We start from the raw sequence: 13,547 nt of genomic DNA, 5'->3' as shown, positions 1-13,547 counted from the left end.
GATGATTGTCAACGGATGTTTTTTTGCTGTCGCGCCTGTTAGGTGTGAGAACGGGGCTTATCGATCGCTTTCCAGATTCTTGAACACGGCTTTGCCAATCAAATCGATTAGTATAAGTAACGGTGACATTAATCATTCCCAACAGGAAACTTCCAGATTGCCTTGGTCCGTCGTCGGGTTACGATCGCTTGACGAGCCGGCTAGTATTTTACGTTGCGAAACCCGGGGAGGATATGACGCGAGAGCGAGAAGAAAGAAAATCCTGGAATGAATTACGACTCTAAGAGAGAGAGAGAAAAAAAAAGAAAGAAGTTTCGACGCGGAACTCTCACTTTTATGCGTTTCTTCAAAACGACTACCCCACTGTTCCGCGTGTTAACACGTGTAAAGGGACGAATGATTAATTAAACGCAGGCCAAAGACATACCGTGGTACGTCAGAGTGAATGATCGTGAGAGTGGCAACGTGGTTTCTTGCCCAAAGGACGAGAAAAAGGACCAAGGCTCTCGTCATGGATCGTACATCACCGCTCGAAAAATTGTTTAGACGTTGTTCGGTGCTGGAATTTCATCGCCTGGTACTAGACAAATCATTTTCATCGCCACTTCCGGTATACGATCGCGTGCACGTTCGATTCGATTAGATGCACACGGCGCAGGACGAAATTAATTCGAGTTTTCAGCCCGAGGCAACTTAAAGTTATGAGACTCGCTGTTTGGATAGAGAATCAAATGTTGCAACGTGGAATCGAGATCGAACGCAAACAAGATCGTGGTACTTTTTTTTTCGTAACAAAACCGTGGTTCGTAACTAATCGAAAGGTGGTGGAATTCCATGGCGAGGATGAGTTCAGAGGTAAACCGGCGCGTTTTATACGGGCGCGGTGATTTATTCGTAGATTTTAACCAATCGCCATAGGGGTTCCGTGCGTATAAACCTGCCTTCCCAAGAAATTTATTAAGCACGCTTGGGCCGTTCAGCTTCTTTCATTCGACGCTACAATGCAGAACGTATTCGAAACGACTTCTGTCACAACCGATTCCTCGTGTAAAATTGAAAGCTTTCACGCGCGATACTCTCAAGGATATTTCATTTCCATGGACGGAGATCGAGACGACGCGCTAGAGTATCGTAACCCGCAACTGGAACAGCGAGATCGTTATCCGATTTGAATATCTCTCCCTTGTAATTCGTAAAAATTATTATTTAGATTCCACGGCATCGAGGAAGATCCAAAAAATAATATTCAACCGATTTGAATATTCGCCTCTCAAGATTCTCGAATATTTTTATCGTATTTACCTTTTCTCTCCGCGGATAACTAAAAATTACGGATGATACGAACTTTCACCCGAAATTACAGTGCAACGTAACTTTCCAGCAATTATCGAACATTTTGTTCCCCCCCAGATCGGAGAGTAGCATAAGCATCCCTGTAATTTGTATAATCAAACGCGCGATTTCCGTAATAAGCTCGGGGATAAAGGATAAAATACGTGGTATTACGAAACGCGCCCAGCTGTTGTCATACTTGAAAATTATTATTAATTCGTTCGTCTGTTTATCGTCGATGCTAAATACAGGGACGGGGAAAACTCGATTCGACGATTATGTTACAGCTTATCGATTAATAACACGGACTTTTACACGTAATCGTTAATAACACGGAAACTGTTTTCTAATAACATCTTTTCTCTCCTCCGCGTTGCAATTACGTCATAAATGCATCGATGAATTTCTAAATCGCTCTATTAGCGTTCGTATCGAAGGGGGGTAATTATCGCGATAACATAAGTTTCTAACGACCCCCTTGCGACACGCGTATCAGCGAATGTGCTCCTTGCGAAATTTTACGATCACGTTTTTACCGATCATTTTAACGAGTACAAATAAAAAAATCAACCTTTAACATGCAATGAACGTGTTTATATTAAGCGTGAAATCAAAGACAACATTAACGGGCGTCAGATACGAGTCGAGCTGGTTAGCCTTCTGTAAATCGCTTTACTCTTTTTTTTAGATTTAATTTTCAAAAATGAGGTCTTTATTGCTATTTATTCGTATCGTTCTGAAATTTTAACGTCAATGATATCGACGTCGGATGATCTCGAGTTCAATACGGTCGATAAGCGATTTCAGGTACCAACAGTGATCGAAAAAGGTCGCGTAATGCCTGTCATTTCGCTGGTAACCCGCAATAACACGACTTCTCCCTTCGATCGTCGGATCGTGTCGCGATCTCGACGTCGGGATCGCAGCCGGGGCCCAGGAAGAAAGTAAAGGGGGATCGGGGAGCGAAGGGCGCGGCGTAACTTCGATCTTGATCGCCGTATCCGTTATTCCGGGACGATCGTGGCGAGTCAATGACTTTTGCATATCGCGAGATCGATCTTCCGTACGACGCGGGGCACCGCATAACTCCGATCGGTATCCACGTGGTCCCCGGCGCCTAGCAGTCTACCGAATCGTCCCACCGATTTCGGCGAACGACTCTATTCGATCCAACGTTCCAATCGCCTCGTTTTACCTAAACGTCTTCAAAGTTTCTCGGTTCGGTTCGAAATACAAATTATTACTATCAATCAAGGCAGAAAGGATCATCGTTTCCGTTAATTTCGTAAATAGTCAGTTGGTCTTCGATTGCGTCACAAGTTCAGGGACAAGCTGTACAGTTATCGATCATCAGCATGCCCGATAAGAAATGAAACAAACGGTACCATTCGCCGACGGTACTAGATATTGCGCAACGATCTTCGGTATCGTGTATCATCCAAGGTAGGTCATTGGCTTCCGTCAGGGGACGAGGCGATGTAGCCTAAGGGCAACTCGTGCGCGATTATTGGTAATTACCGAGATAGCCACGGGTCGTCGCTCGATTACGCGGCCGCACCCTTTCGTTCGCTTTTCAATCGTTATTAACCCTTCGGTCCGCTTCCATCTACGATCTGTTACGTGGTGGCCCGCCTTTGGAAGCCCACCCTCGAAGGGCACACGCCCCTTCTGCGCAAAGAAATCTTTTGCATCTCACCACGCCTTCCATTTAACCAGGCGCTTCTTGCCCAAGGTGCATTTTACCACTCGTTTTTTTTTTTTATTACTGTTGTTCCACTGGGCCCCGAAGAATAACCTCGATTCGGTTTCGTCGGATAACTTTAAATCCTCCGTCTGACAGGCTAATTTAAACGGGTACCATTGTTGATAGAAGCCAGAGTGTTTTATTTTTTAACAAGATTTCAATGCTTTTTAAATTCTACAGCTCGATCAGCTGTTCGCGCGCCGCCATCTTTCTCATACCGATCACGTGATCACCAGGGACACAGAAAGTAATCTTAGTTTCCTTGTCGTCCATAAAAATCGATAAACATTTTCAGTAGAAATAATATTCTATTATAGATAAAGTATAGATCCTTGTATCTTTCAGTACGAGTTAGCTTGTCGTCCATTAAAATGCAAATTGCGTAGAAGAGTTTTAGTCTTTCGACGAGATACTTAGTCATCGTGGTTTAATAGCAATTTAGGGGCCCGAATCCGAGCTGTCTCGAGAGATTTCGACCATGAATATTTCGTGTACGCCGGACGAAGAAGCTGGTTACACGTGTGTGACAGCATGTATGAAGAGGTATGCGCGTTTTGTAGACGCACGTAGGCGGGAGATCGCAATCGATCGAGGATCCACCGGTTGAAATCGGCCCTCCGGCACGGTAAACCTGTTAAGCCGATGAACCTGCAATCACGCGCGAATTTCGAACGAGAGCCAGCCCTTCTGCACCTCCGAGCAACAAACTGAAATCGCCTGATTAACCGGGAAAAAAGTCCTGAGCTCACGAACAAGAAAACCTACGTGACGAGCGCCAATGATGACAAGCCCTCGTTTTGAGTCTCGAGAAAAGGACCCCGAGCGATTGCTTTTTTACGAAACGAGCTATTCGTTTTGCATTTGCTCGTAAAAGCTTCTGCGGGTACTTGGGATCCCAAAATATACTCCAGTTTCATTGTCGATTCGCTGTCGTTTGTCTGCCATCGATTCTCAGTGCCAACTTTAAATCTCTCCGTCGAAATTTTTCAAATCCAATCGGGACATTAGAAATTTAATTAACTTTCCAGTTGATACTCGCCTCTCGGACAGATGTTGCATCTGTGTCAAGCAAACTTTCCCAGAATTTTTTTCCCATTAGTATAAATGGTGGAGATCGAGTAAAGGATCCAGCAGTAAAAATTCCTCTTCGTCAAGGATCGTTCGAAATGTTTGAACAACGACTGTAAGAGGCAATGTTTTAAAGTTACAGCTGCTCGTTGGCACATTTACTGATTTCAGGAATCGTTTGACACCAATGAATGGAATGATCGCTTTATATCGTACGAAAATTACCTTTCAGATTTCATCGAGCAATTAAGGATAATTACAGACGGAATTTCAATATTTTGAACGGTGATTCGATCACCACGCGTTGAAATCACTCGCGATAGGACACCGGTGCTATTTTACCTCGCATCGAGGTCTCCTGTAACAGTGGATAAACCAGGCGTTGAAATCTCTCGGACGAAGCTCGCACCATCGATGTTTAGGCTTTCTAGGATTCCTGTATTAAAAACGTAAATACTAGAAAAGTTACAGGAATGTCGAAGCTACGGGAAAATGGTTATCACCGACGAAGAGAAAGTCTAAAAACATGTTTAATATTTTACTCCGTGACACAGCAAAATTTATCAATCTCTTTAATAACCTGATTATTCAAACTTTCCAGCAATAAAATACTTTGTGTCATAGTTCTCTACCTGTCTCTTTATCTTGCAAAATTCATTGCCAAACACCTCCAAGCTGAAAACTATTTTCTTTATCGATTTCGTCTGAAAAGTGGAGCATGTTGCCTGCTTGCAAATTCTGTCACGGGCTTGAAAGGGTTAGGGGCCCACGGTATCGGTCGAATAGCAAGAAATCTGGTACGAATTCCGTTTCGTGCGATGGTCGTTCGGAATTCCAAGCAGCGGTCCGCTCGTCGAGCTGTTTGACGCGGGCTGAAAACATTTCGCGACGATCAGGTGGTCGAAGACGTCGCGCGGACGCGTACAGATACAAATTTCGACAGCGTTATCCGCGCGTCCCGTCCGAACGAGGCGAGAGTCGCCAAGCTGTCTCGATGTAACGTCAGAATTCGCCGGAGGGCATCCCGTAAATGGCTGAACCTGTTTCGGTACAGGTGGTCGTCGGTACGCTACGAGAGCTCTTAATGCTTCTCCTCGACCTCTTCGTCTCCGCACGGATACGCCCTTCGGTTTCGAACGAGATTAGGTCACGATCGCCGCAACGGCCAGAATATAAGAACTGTGTTGTGACTTTCAACGATGACGATGGTCCTTTTGTTGGATAATATCCAGCGCGTTATGCGCGGTTTAATGGCCGACTCGAGATAGTCGGCCATTCATCGCAGGTAGTTTCTTTTTTCGCGAGGAAGAATGGCGATAAAGCTTCTCCAAACAGTCCTCGAGGATTTCGACCTGCGAATAGATCGCGATTCCTTCGTGACAGAAATTTATTCGATAAAATCAAAAACACTACGAGTACCGTATTGCTTGTAAATTTTTAAATAATTAGGAACGCTGTAATATTTTTATTTCGAGGCACTACACTGTCTGAAATTGCGCGGCGGTAATTGGCGGTGGACGTTAATCCGCAGGTTTCGCTCGGAACGCGGTACGGTTCGTTTATTTATGCTCGAAAGCCTCGAAAATCCGAAGTTACGCCACAGGCGTCTGCTAATATCCCGGTCTTCGACCGCGGAGGGTTAACGTTCTTTAAATTCGTTCGCACGAGTCCGCCCCGGGGGCATAAAAAGGGCACGAGGGACGAAACCAAGACGAGGACGGAACCAACAAAAAAAATCACGCGACCATCAATTAAGCTCGGTGGCGATTCTCTAAGCAGGCGAAAGCACGCGTCAGCGAGAAATCTTCATCTTAGAAGCGGAGGGTACCATCAATCAGACTTTTTCATTCCGGGGGGGCCCTCGAAAATTCAATTTGTTCGCGAAAACGACGACGATCTATATTTATTAGGCGATTAATTGCACGCCCAATTTATCAAGATCGCCTCGAGTGTTTTTATTTAATAAACAAATTAAAAATATTTCCACCGTGCACGAGCTGTCGTGATTTTTTCTCTCGCTCGGGAAACGTCGAGGACTGTTAATAAACAGGTATATCGATACTTCCGCGAGCTACCGCCTCGTCCAGGCCTCGATCGACCAGGTTCGATCGGTCGCGCGTACAGGGTGGACCACCTGTGCACGGTGAAAGAGAAATCACCATAAACAAGAAAGAGGGTCGCGGGTAAGGCAATTAAATGTTAGCGAGGAAACGATCAGCGCGCCTAAGATAGGACGGCTGACAAAATAATTAATACGACCCGGCGATTTACGCGGCCGACAATGCAATGCCTCAATAACGGAATGTTAATCGAGCTTGCGAAACCGGTCGCGGGCCAAACGCCCGGGACACGAGCCCCGATTTACAGTCAACGACAAAAAGATCTCTCGCTTTCGTTTGTCTTTCAAAGGAAACTAAATTTCCCACGGTCGAGTGAAAATCATTCTGTAAAAATATTTAAAAATTGCTTCCCGATTTTCTCTAAATCGTTCCTCCTTGCGAAGCAGTAAAAACGATCATCTTTCGTCGTTTGAAGATACAAATTGTAGAACGTCGCGGCCGGTTTGACAGTGGCAAAAAAAAATTCGCGGAGAGCAAAAGGTTAGGCAACGCGAGGTAAATAATGCTGAGATGATCCCATCTTTTTGCCACGGGCTGTATTATTCGCGAATCTTACGCCGGGGCCCCGAATGAACTTTCGCCGTGCGACACGGTGGCGGCTGAGGGAACGGTCATGAATAAAACGATACGTATCGAGTCAACCGGGCATTTGTAGTACTACACGCTGCGACCCGATGCACGTGTGCATTCGTGTCCTAATGTGTATGGGCCGAGCGCATGCATTATTAATACGTTTTCGGCGCGGGACCTCGTCCGAAACCCGTCTTTTACTGCATTTGCAACGACGACGGGCCTGAGACGTTCCCCCAGCCACCATACCTCGGCGCGACGAAAGCTTTGACGTTCCCAACTTTTCACTTTTAAACTCACGTCGTCAAGAAACACCGATACCATGGCTGCAGGAACTTTTAAAAGCCAAAAATCTATAAATCACGAGGCTCCACGGAGAAAAATTCGAACGAAAGTGTAGTTTTTATGGATTCATTTATTGAACTTGAATCTTTGTTTTAAGGTTTAGAGATCGTTGACGTTGAAAATATGAAGGAACTCACCGATCACGCCGCAGTTTCGGGGTTTGTGTCGCTCATCGGTGTCGTATAAGTGGTTGGATTCCACGGCGGGCGAGCGCATCCTTTGGATGGCGTGTTGCAGCGCGAAATTTAGAGAATCCTTGTTGTCCTCTCGCCACGGCTCGGCTGGTTTAATTACGTAGCTTCCCGTCGACGTTCTCACGTGGCCCATCTGGAAAAAAAGTATGCCAAAAATTTGGTGAGTCACTCCGCGATTGACCTTTATCTCACGCTATCCGCTGGCTTTACGACTCCGGAACTATCGAACCGTGAAATTTCGTCCGATTGTCTGCATAAATTCGCGCTAACCGCTTTATAAAGGCATCGATCGACTGGTGTCTTTGTAAAATTAGCCACACCTTGAGATTTTTTAAGTTAACGACGAAGGTAATGAACGTTTTTTCGTAACGAAGTTCAATGGCTGCTCGTGGCGCGTCGGCGAATTATACGTTCGCGAATCGTAATTGAACTGTAATTGTAAGCGTTTCGAGCAGAAGTAGGTAGGACAAGTTTTTACACCGTTACGCTTATGATTTATGCAATACTTTGTACGTAAATTGGTAAAAGAACATTCGAGCCTCGAGTAGTTCTTCCTTGGTCGATTCAATATTAAATTGCGATAGAAAGGCGTGGATAGCGAAACGTTTCGCGGATTAGTTACCGCATTCGTTACGATTTATTTATACATGCAGCGCTGCCCTGACATAACTTCCTCGATTTGAATGTGAAACACACCAGCTACATGGGACGCCCCCGCTAAATATATACCACCCACGTAAATTCCGTGTGAGGGCAAAGCCGCGGATCAGACGAACTCGAATAAATCAGGTGAAAATAATCGATTGAAACCTATCCCTTTGAATGCATACCAGTGGTCCATATTTATTTAAAACATAAATTTACTATAAATAAAATACATTCGTTATTGTAGAAGTTGTGGACGTTTGAAAGTTGGTCCACTTTTATGGGGTTTTTCTCACTTTTCGATGCGAAGAAACAACTTTTCGAATAGTCTTGGAATTTCTACATATTCTGCACAAAAATACGCGTCGTTTGCATTTTGAAACATTAAAATCCTCCAATCCGTACAGAAGTTATGATCTTTTAAACGTACGCATTAACTTTCAGTAGAATATTCTTGGTCAGACATTACATTTTGAGTAAGGAATTTTTTTCTTGAAAATGGATAGGATTTCGAGGGTATGTCTATTCACCAAAAATGATTGTAGTTGACCCCTGTATCCAAAAGTAATTTTTTCAGAACGATTTGAAATTTTTCAATTTCGCCGAAAAATTTCACAACTTCTCGAATTTTTTTCTTGAAAGTGGATAGGATTTCGAGGGTATGTCCATTCACCAAAAATGATTGTAGTTGACCCCTGCAACCAAAAGTATTTTTTTCAAAACGATTTGGAAAAATTTATTTTCGCCGAAAAATTTAGGCACCTACCCCCTGGCGATTTTTCTTAAAATTCGTTTTTGATTTTTAGTAATTTTGTTTGACGCTCTACAGAAAAGTTGTTTAATACTTTTTTGTAGGTACCCATGAGCTCTACTTCAGAAAAAAGTTTCATTGAAATATACTCACTATTGTAAGCGTTATGACTGTTTGAAAATTGGACCATTTTTATGGGGGTTTTCTAACTTTACGAGGTCAAGGATCAACTTTTCGAATATTTTTGGATTTTCTACATATTCTGCACAAAAATACGCGTCGTTTGCATTTTGAAACATTAAAATCCTCCAATCCGTACAGAAGTTATGATCTTTTAAACGTACGCATTAACTTTCAGTAGAATATTCTTGGTCAGACATTACATTTTGAGTAAGGAATTTTTTTCTTGAAAATGGATAGGATTTCGAGGGTATGTCTATTCACCAAAAATGATTGTAGTTGACCCCTGTATCCAAAAGTAATTTTTTCAGAACGATTTGAAATTTTTCAATTTCGCCGAAAAATTTCACAACTTCTCGAATTTTTTTCTTGAAAGTGGATAGGATTTCGAGGGTATGTCCATTCACCAAAAATGATTGTAGTTGACCCCTGCAACCAAAAGTATTTTTTTCAAAACGATTTGGAAAAATTTATTTTCGCCGAAAAATTTAGGCACCTACCCCCTGGCGATTTTTCTTAAAATTCGTTTTTGATTTTTAGTAATTTTGTTTGACGCTCTACAGAAAAGTTGTTTAATACTTTTTTGTAGGTACCCATGAGCTCTACTTCAGAAAAAAGTTTCATTGAAATATACTCACTATTGTAAGCGTTATGACTGTTTGAAAATTGGACCATTTTTATGGGGGTTTTCTAACTTTACGAGGTCAAGGATCAACTTTTCGAATATTTTTGGATTTTCTACATATTCTGCACAAAAATACGCGTCGTTTGCATTTTGAAACATTAAAATCCTCCAATCCGTACAGAAGTTATGATGTTTTAAACGTACGCATTAAGTTTCAGTAGAATATTCCTGGTCAGACATTACATTTTGAGTAAGGAATTTTTTTCTTGAAAATGGATAGGATTTCGAGGGTATGTCTATTCACCAAAACTGATTGTAGTTGACCCCCGCAACCAAAAATAATTTTTTTAGAACGATTTGAAATTTTTCAATTTCGCCGAAATATTTCACACCTTCTCGAATTTTTTTCTCGAAAACGCGTAGGAATTCGGGACTATGTCTATTCACCAAAAATGGTTGTAGTTGACCCCTGCAACCAAACGTAATTTTTTTAGAACGATTTGAAATTTTTCAATTTCGCCGAAAAATGTCACACCTTCTCGAATTTTTTTCTTGAAAGTGGATAGGATTTCGAGGATATGTCTGTTCACCAAAAATGATTGTAGTTGACCCCTGCAACCAAAAATAATTTTTTTAGAACGATTTGAAATTTTTTTTTTCGTCGAAAAATTTCTGTCAACCCCCTTGTCAATGTTTCTTGAAATAGGTCAGCTCGTATGTCTTGTGTGTGATAAAACAAGTTAGTATCGACGCGTGTCTGGATTCGATTTGTTTGCAATACACATATTTATACAAACTCGCTCTGCTGTCTCCCAGTGCTGACCCCATTCCTGAACAGTTTGCCACATACCACATACATTACGATCGCCTTCTATATATTATTATCGATTTCGATCGAGTGCAAAGATTGCAGTATGAAATTGAAGAAGAATCGTCGACACGATATAATCAGTAACAATTTAATTCCGACATCGAGAACCGCGTAACGCTTGTACCTCTCGTTACACGGAATATAGAGACTGATCGGGAACTGGTCTAATTAAGAAGCTTATAATTAGCTACATCGAGCGACCGGTCCGTTCGAGAGAAAAGGGACGAGCAACTGTTTCGATAAGAGCCGAAGAAAGGGTCGAGCTAATTAATTATTGCTCCTAATTACTGGAATCCCGATTCGTCGTCGAAGAAAGCGAGCAGGAGCAATGAGTAATGACACGCTGCGAACGACTGGCTGAAGGGCAGGCAACGGTTACTTATCGATTATCAACGCCTCCTTAACGTACTTCTTGCCTATAATTTCAACGTTTTCACCCTAGTTTTACGTATGCAGATCGTTGCCGCGATCATAGATAGGCAAATCAGCCTGGTTACGCGTTCGCGTTAGGCACGAACAGGTCAAGACAACTTTTCTGCCACTCAGTATTCCCTCGTTTCGGATTCGACGATGTCTTTTTTATTTTCTTGGAAGTCATGATCTAACTCTATATTGAATTTGTTTCCGACAATTTTGTTACTAGCTAATTAATTGTAAATCCACCCGCTTCTGTCCAAAGGAAATTCTTTAACAGCGGTATCGAGTGAAATAGTAAAATGAAAGTAAGAATTCGAATCTTGCTATCGAATAGATGGTTATTTGTTGTTAACGTGCAGTTTTGGCGAACACTGAGAGCAACATTCGAGGTAGCCACCGATGGGCAAGAAAAATGGCGACAGGACAAAAGAAGCCGAACGTGAAAGCAAAGGAACAGGTATGTTTCTGATGTAAGCTGCCACTGTGGTATCGCCGCGAGGACCAAAGACAACGGCGGGCTTTCAACTGTCATTGCCGTCAGTGGATTACGACAGCCGTAAACGGCTCCCTCGTCGCGCGTATAAACCATGTCGGAAAAAGAAGTTCACCTTTCGAATGTCGGTTCATTCATTCAGAAGCGAGAGGCCAGCCAACAGGGCCGCCTTCCACAGGTGTCCGGATTGTTCTACGCACAAAGGTAACTAAATAATCGCTTCTTCAACCCTTGGACCATGCGCATAAACAGTCAACTCCAAGAAACATCTTTTCAAATTTTTTAATCGCTATATGGAAAATCTGGGCCATTCTGTAGTTTGAAAATCTTTTATTTATCATTATTTCGACGTTGACTTCATCTCTAGATCATTGGGAAGCCCAAAGAATTCGTATTTTACCAGTTTTCCAAAGCAAAGTGTAATTTTTGTTTCTTTTTAACCCTTTTTGGTACGAGATATCGTTGAAAGAATTTGCAGAAGGGCGGTTCGAGCCCACACAGCGGTCCTGCGACGAAAGAGGAGGGTTGGTACGAAATTTATTGCTCCGGTGGAAATCCGTCTTATCGTCGATCCTCGTTTCCTTTTTCGATTGTCACAGCAATGTTTCATACCTTTTGCGTGCACACCTTCGCGCTCATGCCTGAGCGTGTTTACCGTGGGAGAAAAAATATTGCTCGAGTAAATATAGCCCCTGTTCTTCGCTGGCGTACTTTATTCGGCGAGCAAAAAATAATGTGTCCTCTCGAGGAATATATCCCGAGACACGGGACCGAAAAGAGTATTAAATATTTCGGCCGGAGTCGCGTCGGTGATATTTATCTCTCAATAATACTGCAGAAACGCGATTCTCCCTGAATTTCTAGCTTTCGTGAGATCGTCGACGAGCTCTGCTTATTTTTAATTCAGATTTTGTTCCAACATTACACACCTTCCGTCGCCCACTAATTACCAAATAATCCGCACCGCAAATATTTCATTTCTCGTCGCAAAAATTATAAATTATAATGCGGAATGACGCCATGTATAATGCATGGTTTGTACGGCTTTATGCAACAAAACTCGAGGAAACGTCGTGGAACCATTTTATCGCGAAGACTCGAGCAAAACAGTCTGGCCTAAAAATGGATCCGTGCGTATAGACAAGATGAAGTTTTTATAGTGATTTCAGGTCGGTGAAATTCCATCTGCGATATTTCCGTAATCCGTTCGTAAATAGCGGCTTTACTGGAACGCGATATTAGAAAATGGAACTTTTCGAGACGCAATTTTCTCAAAGTATAAACACCGATGCATTCCTCGACGATGGAAAAAACTGTACCGAAGTTCGTAAAGAATTAAAAGAATCCCGCTAAGATACGATCGGTGAATCGTTCGAAGATACCTAATAAAGAGAGAAAAAAAACTAGCCTTTTGTTGAAATGCTACCGTGACACACTGCGGACGACGATTAAATTCACCGAGCCCCATAATCGCGGTCTCGAACGCGACGAATTCCATTTAGAAAATCTGGGTTAAGAACGCTTAATTCCCCGCGAACCGACTAATTTGTAAGGCAATGTTTCAGTTGGCCAACGCTGACGCCATAAGTGTTAACAAACGATGGCGTCCGCAAGGCCGCTCAAACAGCCTCAAACGCTGTTTGTTGTCCTTTCTGTAAATCCATCGCGGGTCCGCTAAGTCCGGATTTCATCGAATTGCAATGTCACACCGTGTATCGTGGTCGGTTACGACCAGTTTCCACGAGCCGCGTTCCGAATCCTCGCCGACTTCCGATTTATTGACTCACCGATCAAACATTCCGAAGAATCTCTCCGCGAGATTTGTTTGCACGGCCGAAAGTCGGGGGCATAAACGCTTCCGCGGGACTGTGAAAATGGGCGCTAACTCGCACACACGTGGATAAAAGTGTGTTGAATGGATTAGCCGTGACGTGTAAAAGTTCGCTGCTCTTCCTCCGCCGTCGCGCAATGTTTGTCCGTGTTGTCTGTAAATTGTAACGGTATTTGAAAGAAAGTCGATCCGCTCGCACGTTGCCCCGTTTCCGTGAAAATCAATTTTTCCGAGTGTGTTTCTATTTACGAGCACCGACAATACGTCGGACTTGAGTTGTTTGGATCGTGGAACGATAGAGATCATCTGTTTCCGGATCAGTTCACGAGAACACGGAGCAGACTTCGAAGAAACACGAATG

General features: G+C 43.0%; 2 protein-coding genes across 2 annotated transcripts in view; one reads left to right on the top strand and one right to left on the bottom strand.

The window, feature by feature from the left end:
* Nucleotides 1-13,547, top strand: part of LOC122396877 (zinc finger CCCH domain-containing protein 14) — an 87,704-nt gene that overhangs the window by 11,033 nt on the left and 63,124 nt on the right. The gene's annotated exons all lie outside the window — the stretch shown is intronic.
* LOC122396876 (A disintegrin and metalloproteinase with thrombospondin motifs gon-1-like) overlaps nt 1-13,547 on the bottom strand; it is a 91,316-nt gene that overhangs the window by 23,944 nt on the left and 53,825 nt on the right. Inside the window, exon 6 of the mRNA XM_043395605.1 lies at nt 7,317-7,506. Coding sequence (XP_043251540.1) covers nt 7,317-7,506 — 190 coding nt within the window. The remainder of the gene's footprint in view (nt 1-7,316; nt 7,507-13,547) is intronic.

Source organism: Colletes gigas, unplaced genomic scaffold (assembly GCF_013123115.1).
Source record: "Colletes gigas isolate AHSC1104 unplaced genomic scaffold, ASM1312311v1 Colletes_gigas_Sc00008, whole genome shotgun sequence".
Taxonomy (NCBI): domain Eukaryota; kingdom Metazoa; phylum Arthropoda; class Insecta; order Hymenoptera; family Colletidae; genus Colletes; species Colletes gigas.
Note: the sequence above shows the minus strand (reverse complement) of the source record. Positions and strands in the feature narration are given on the sequence as shown.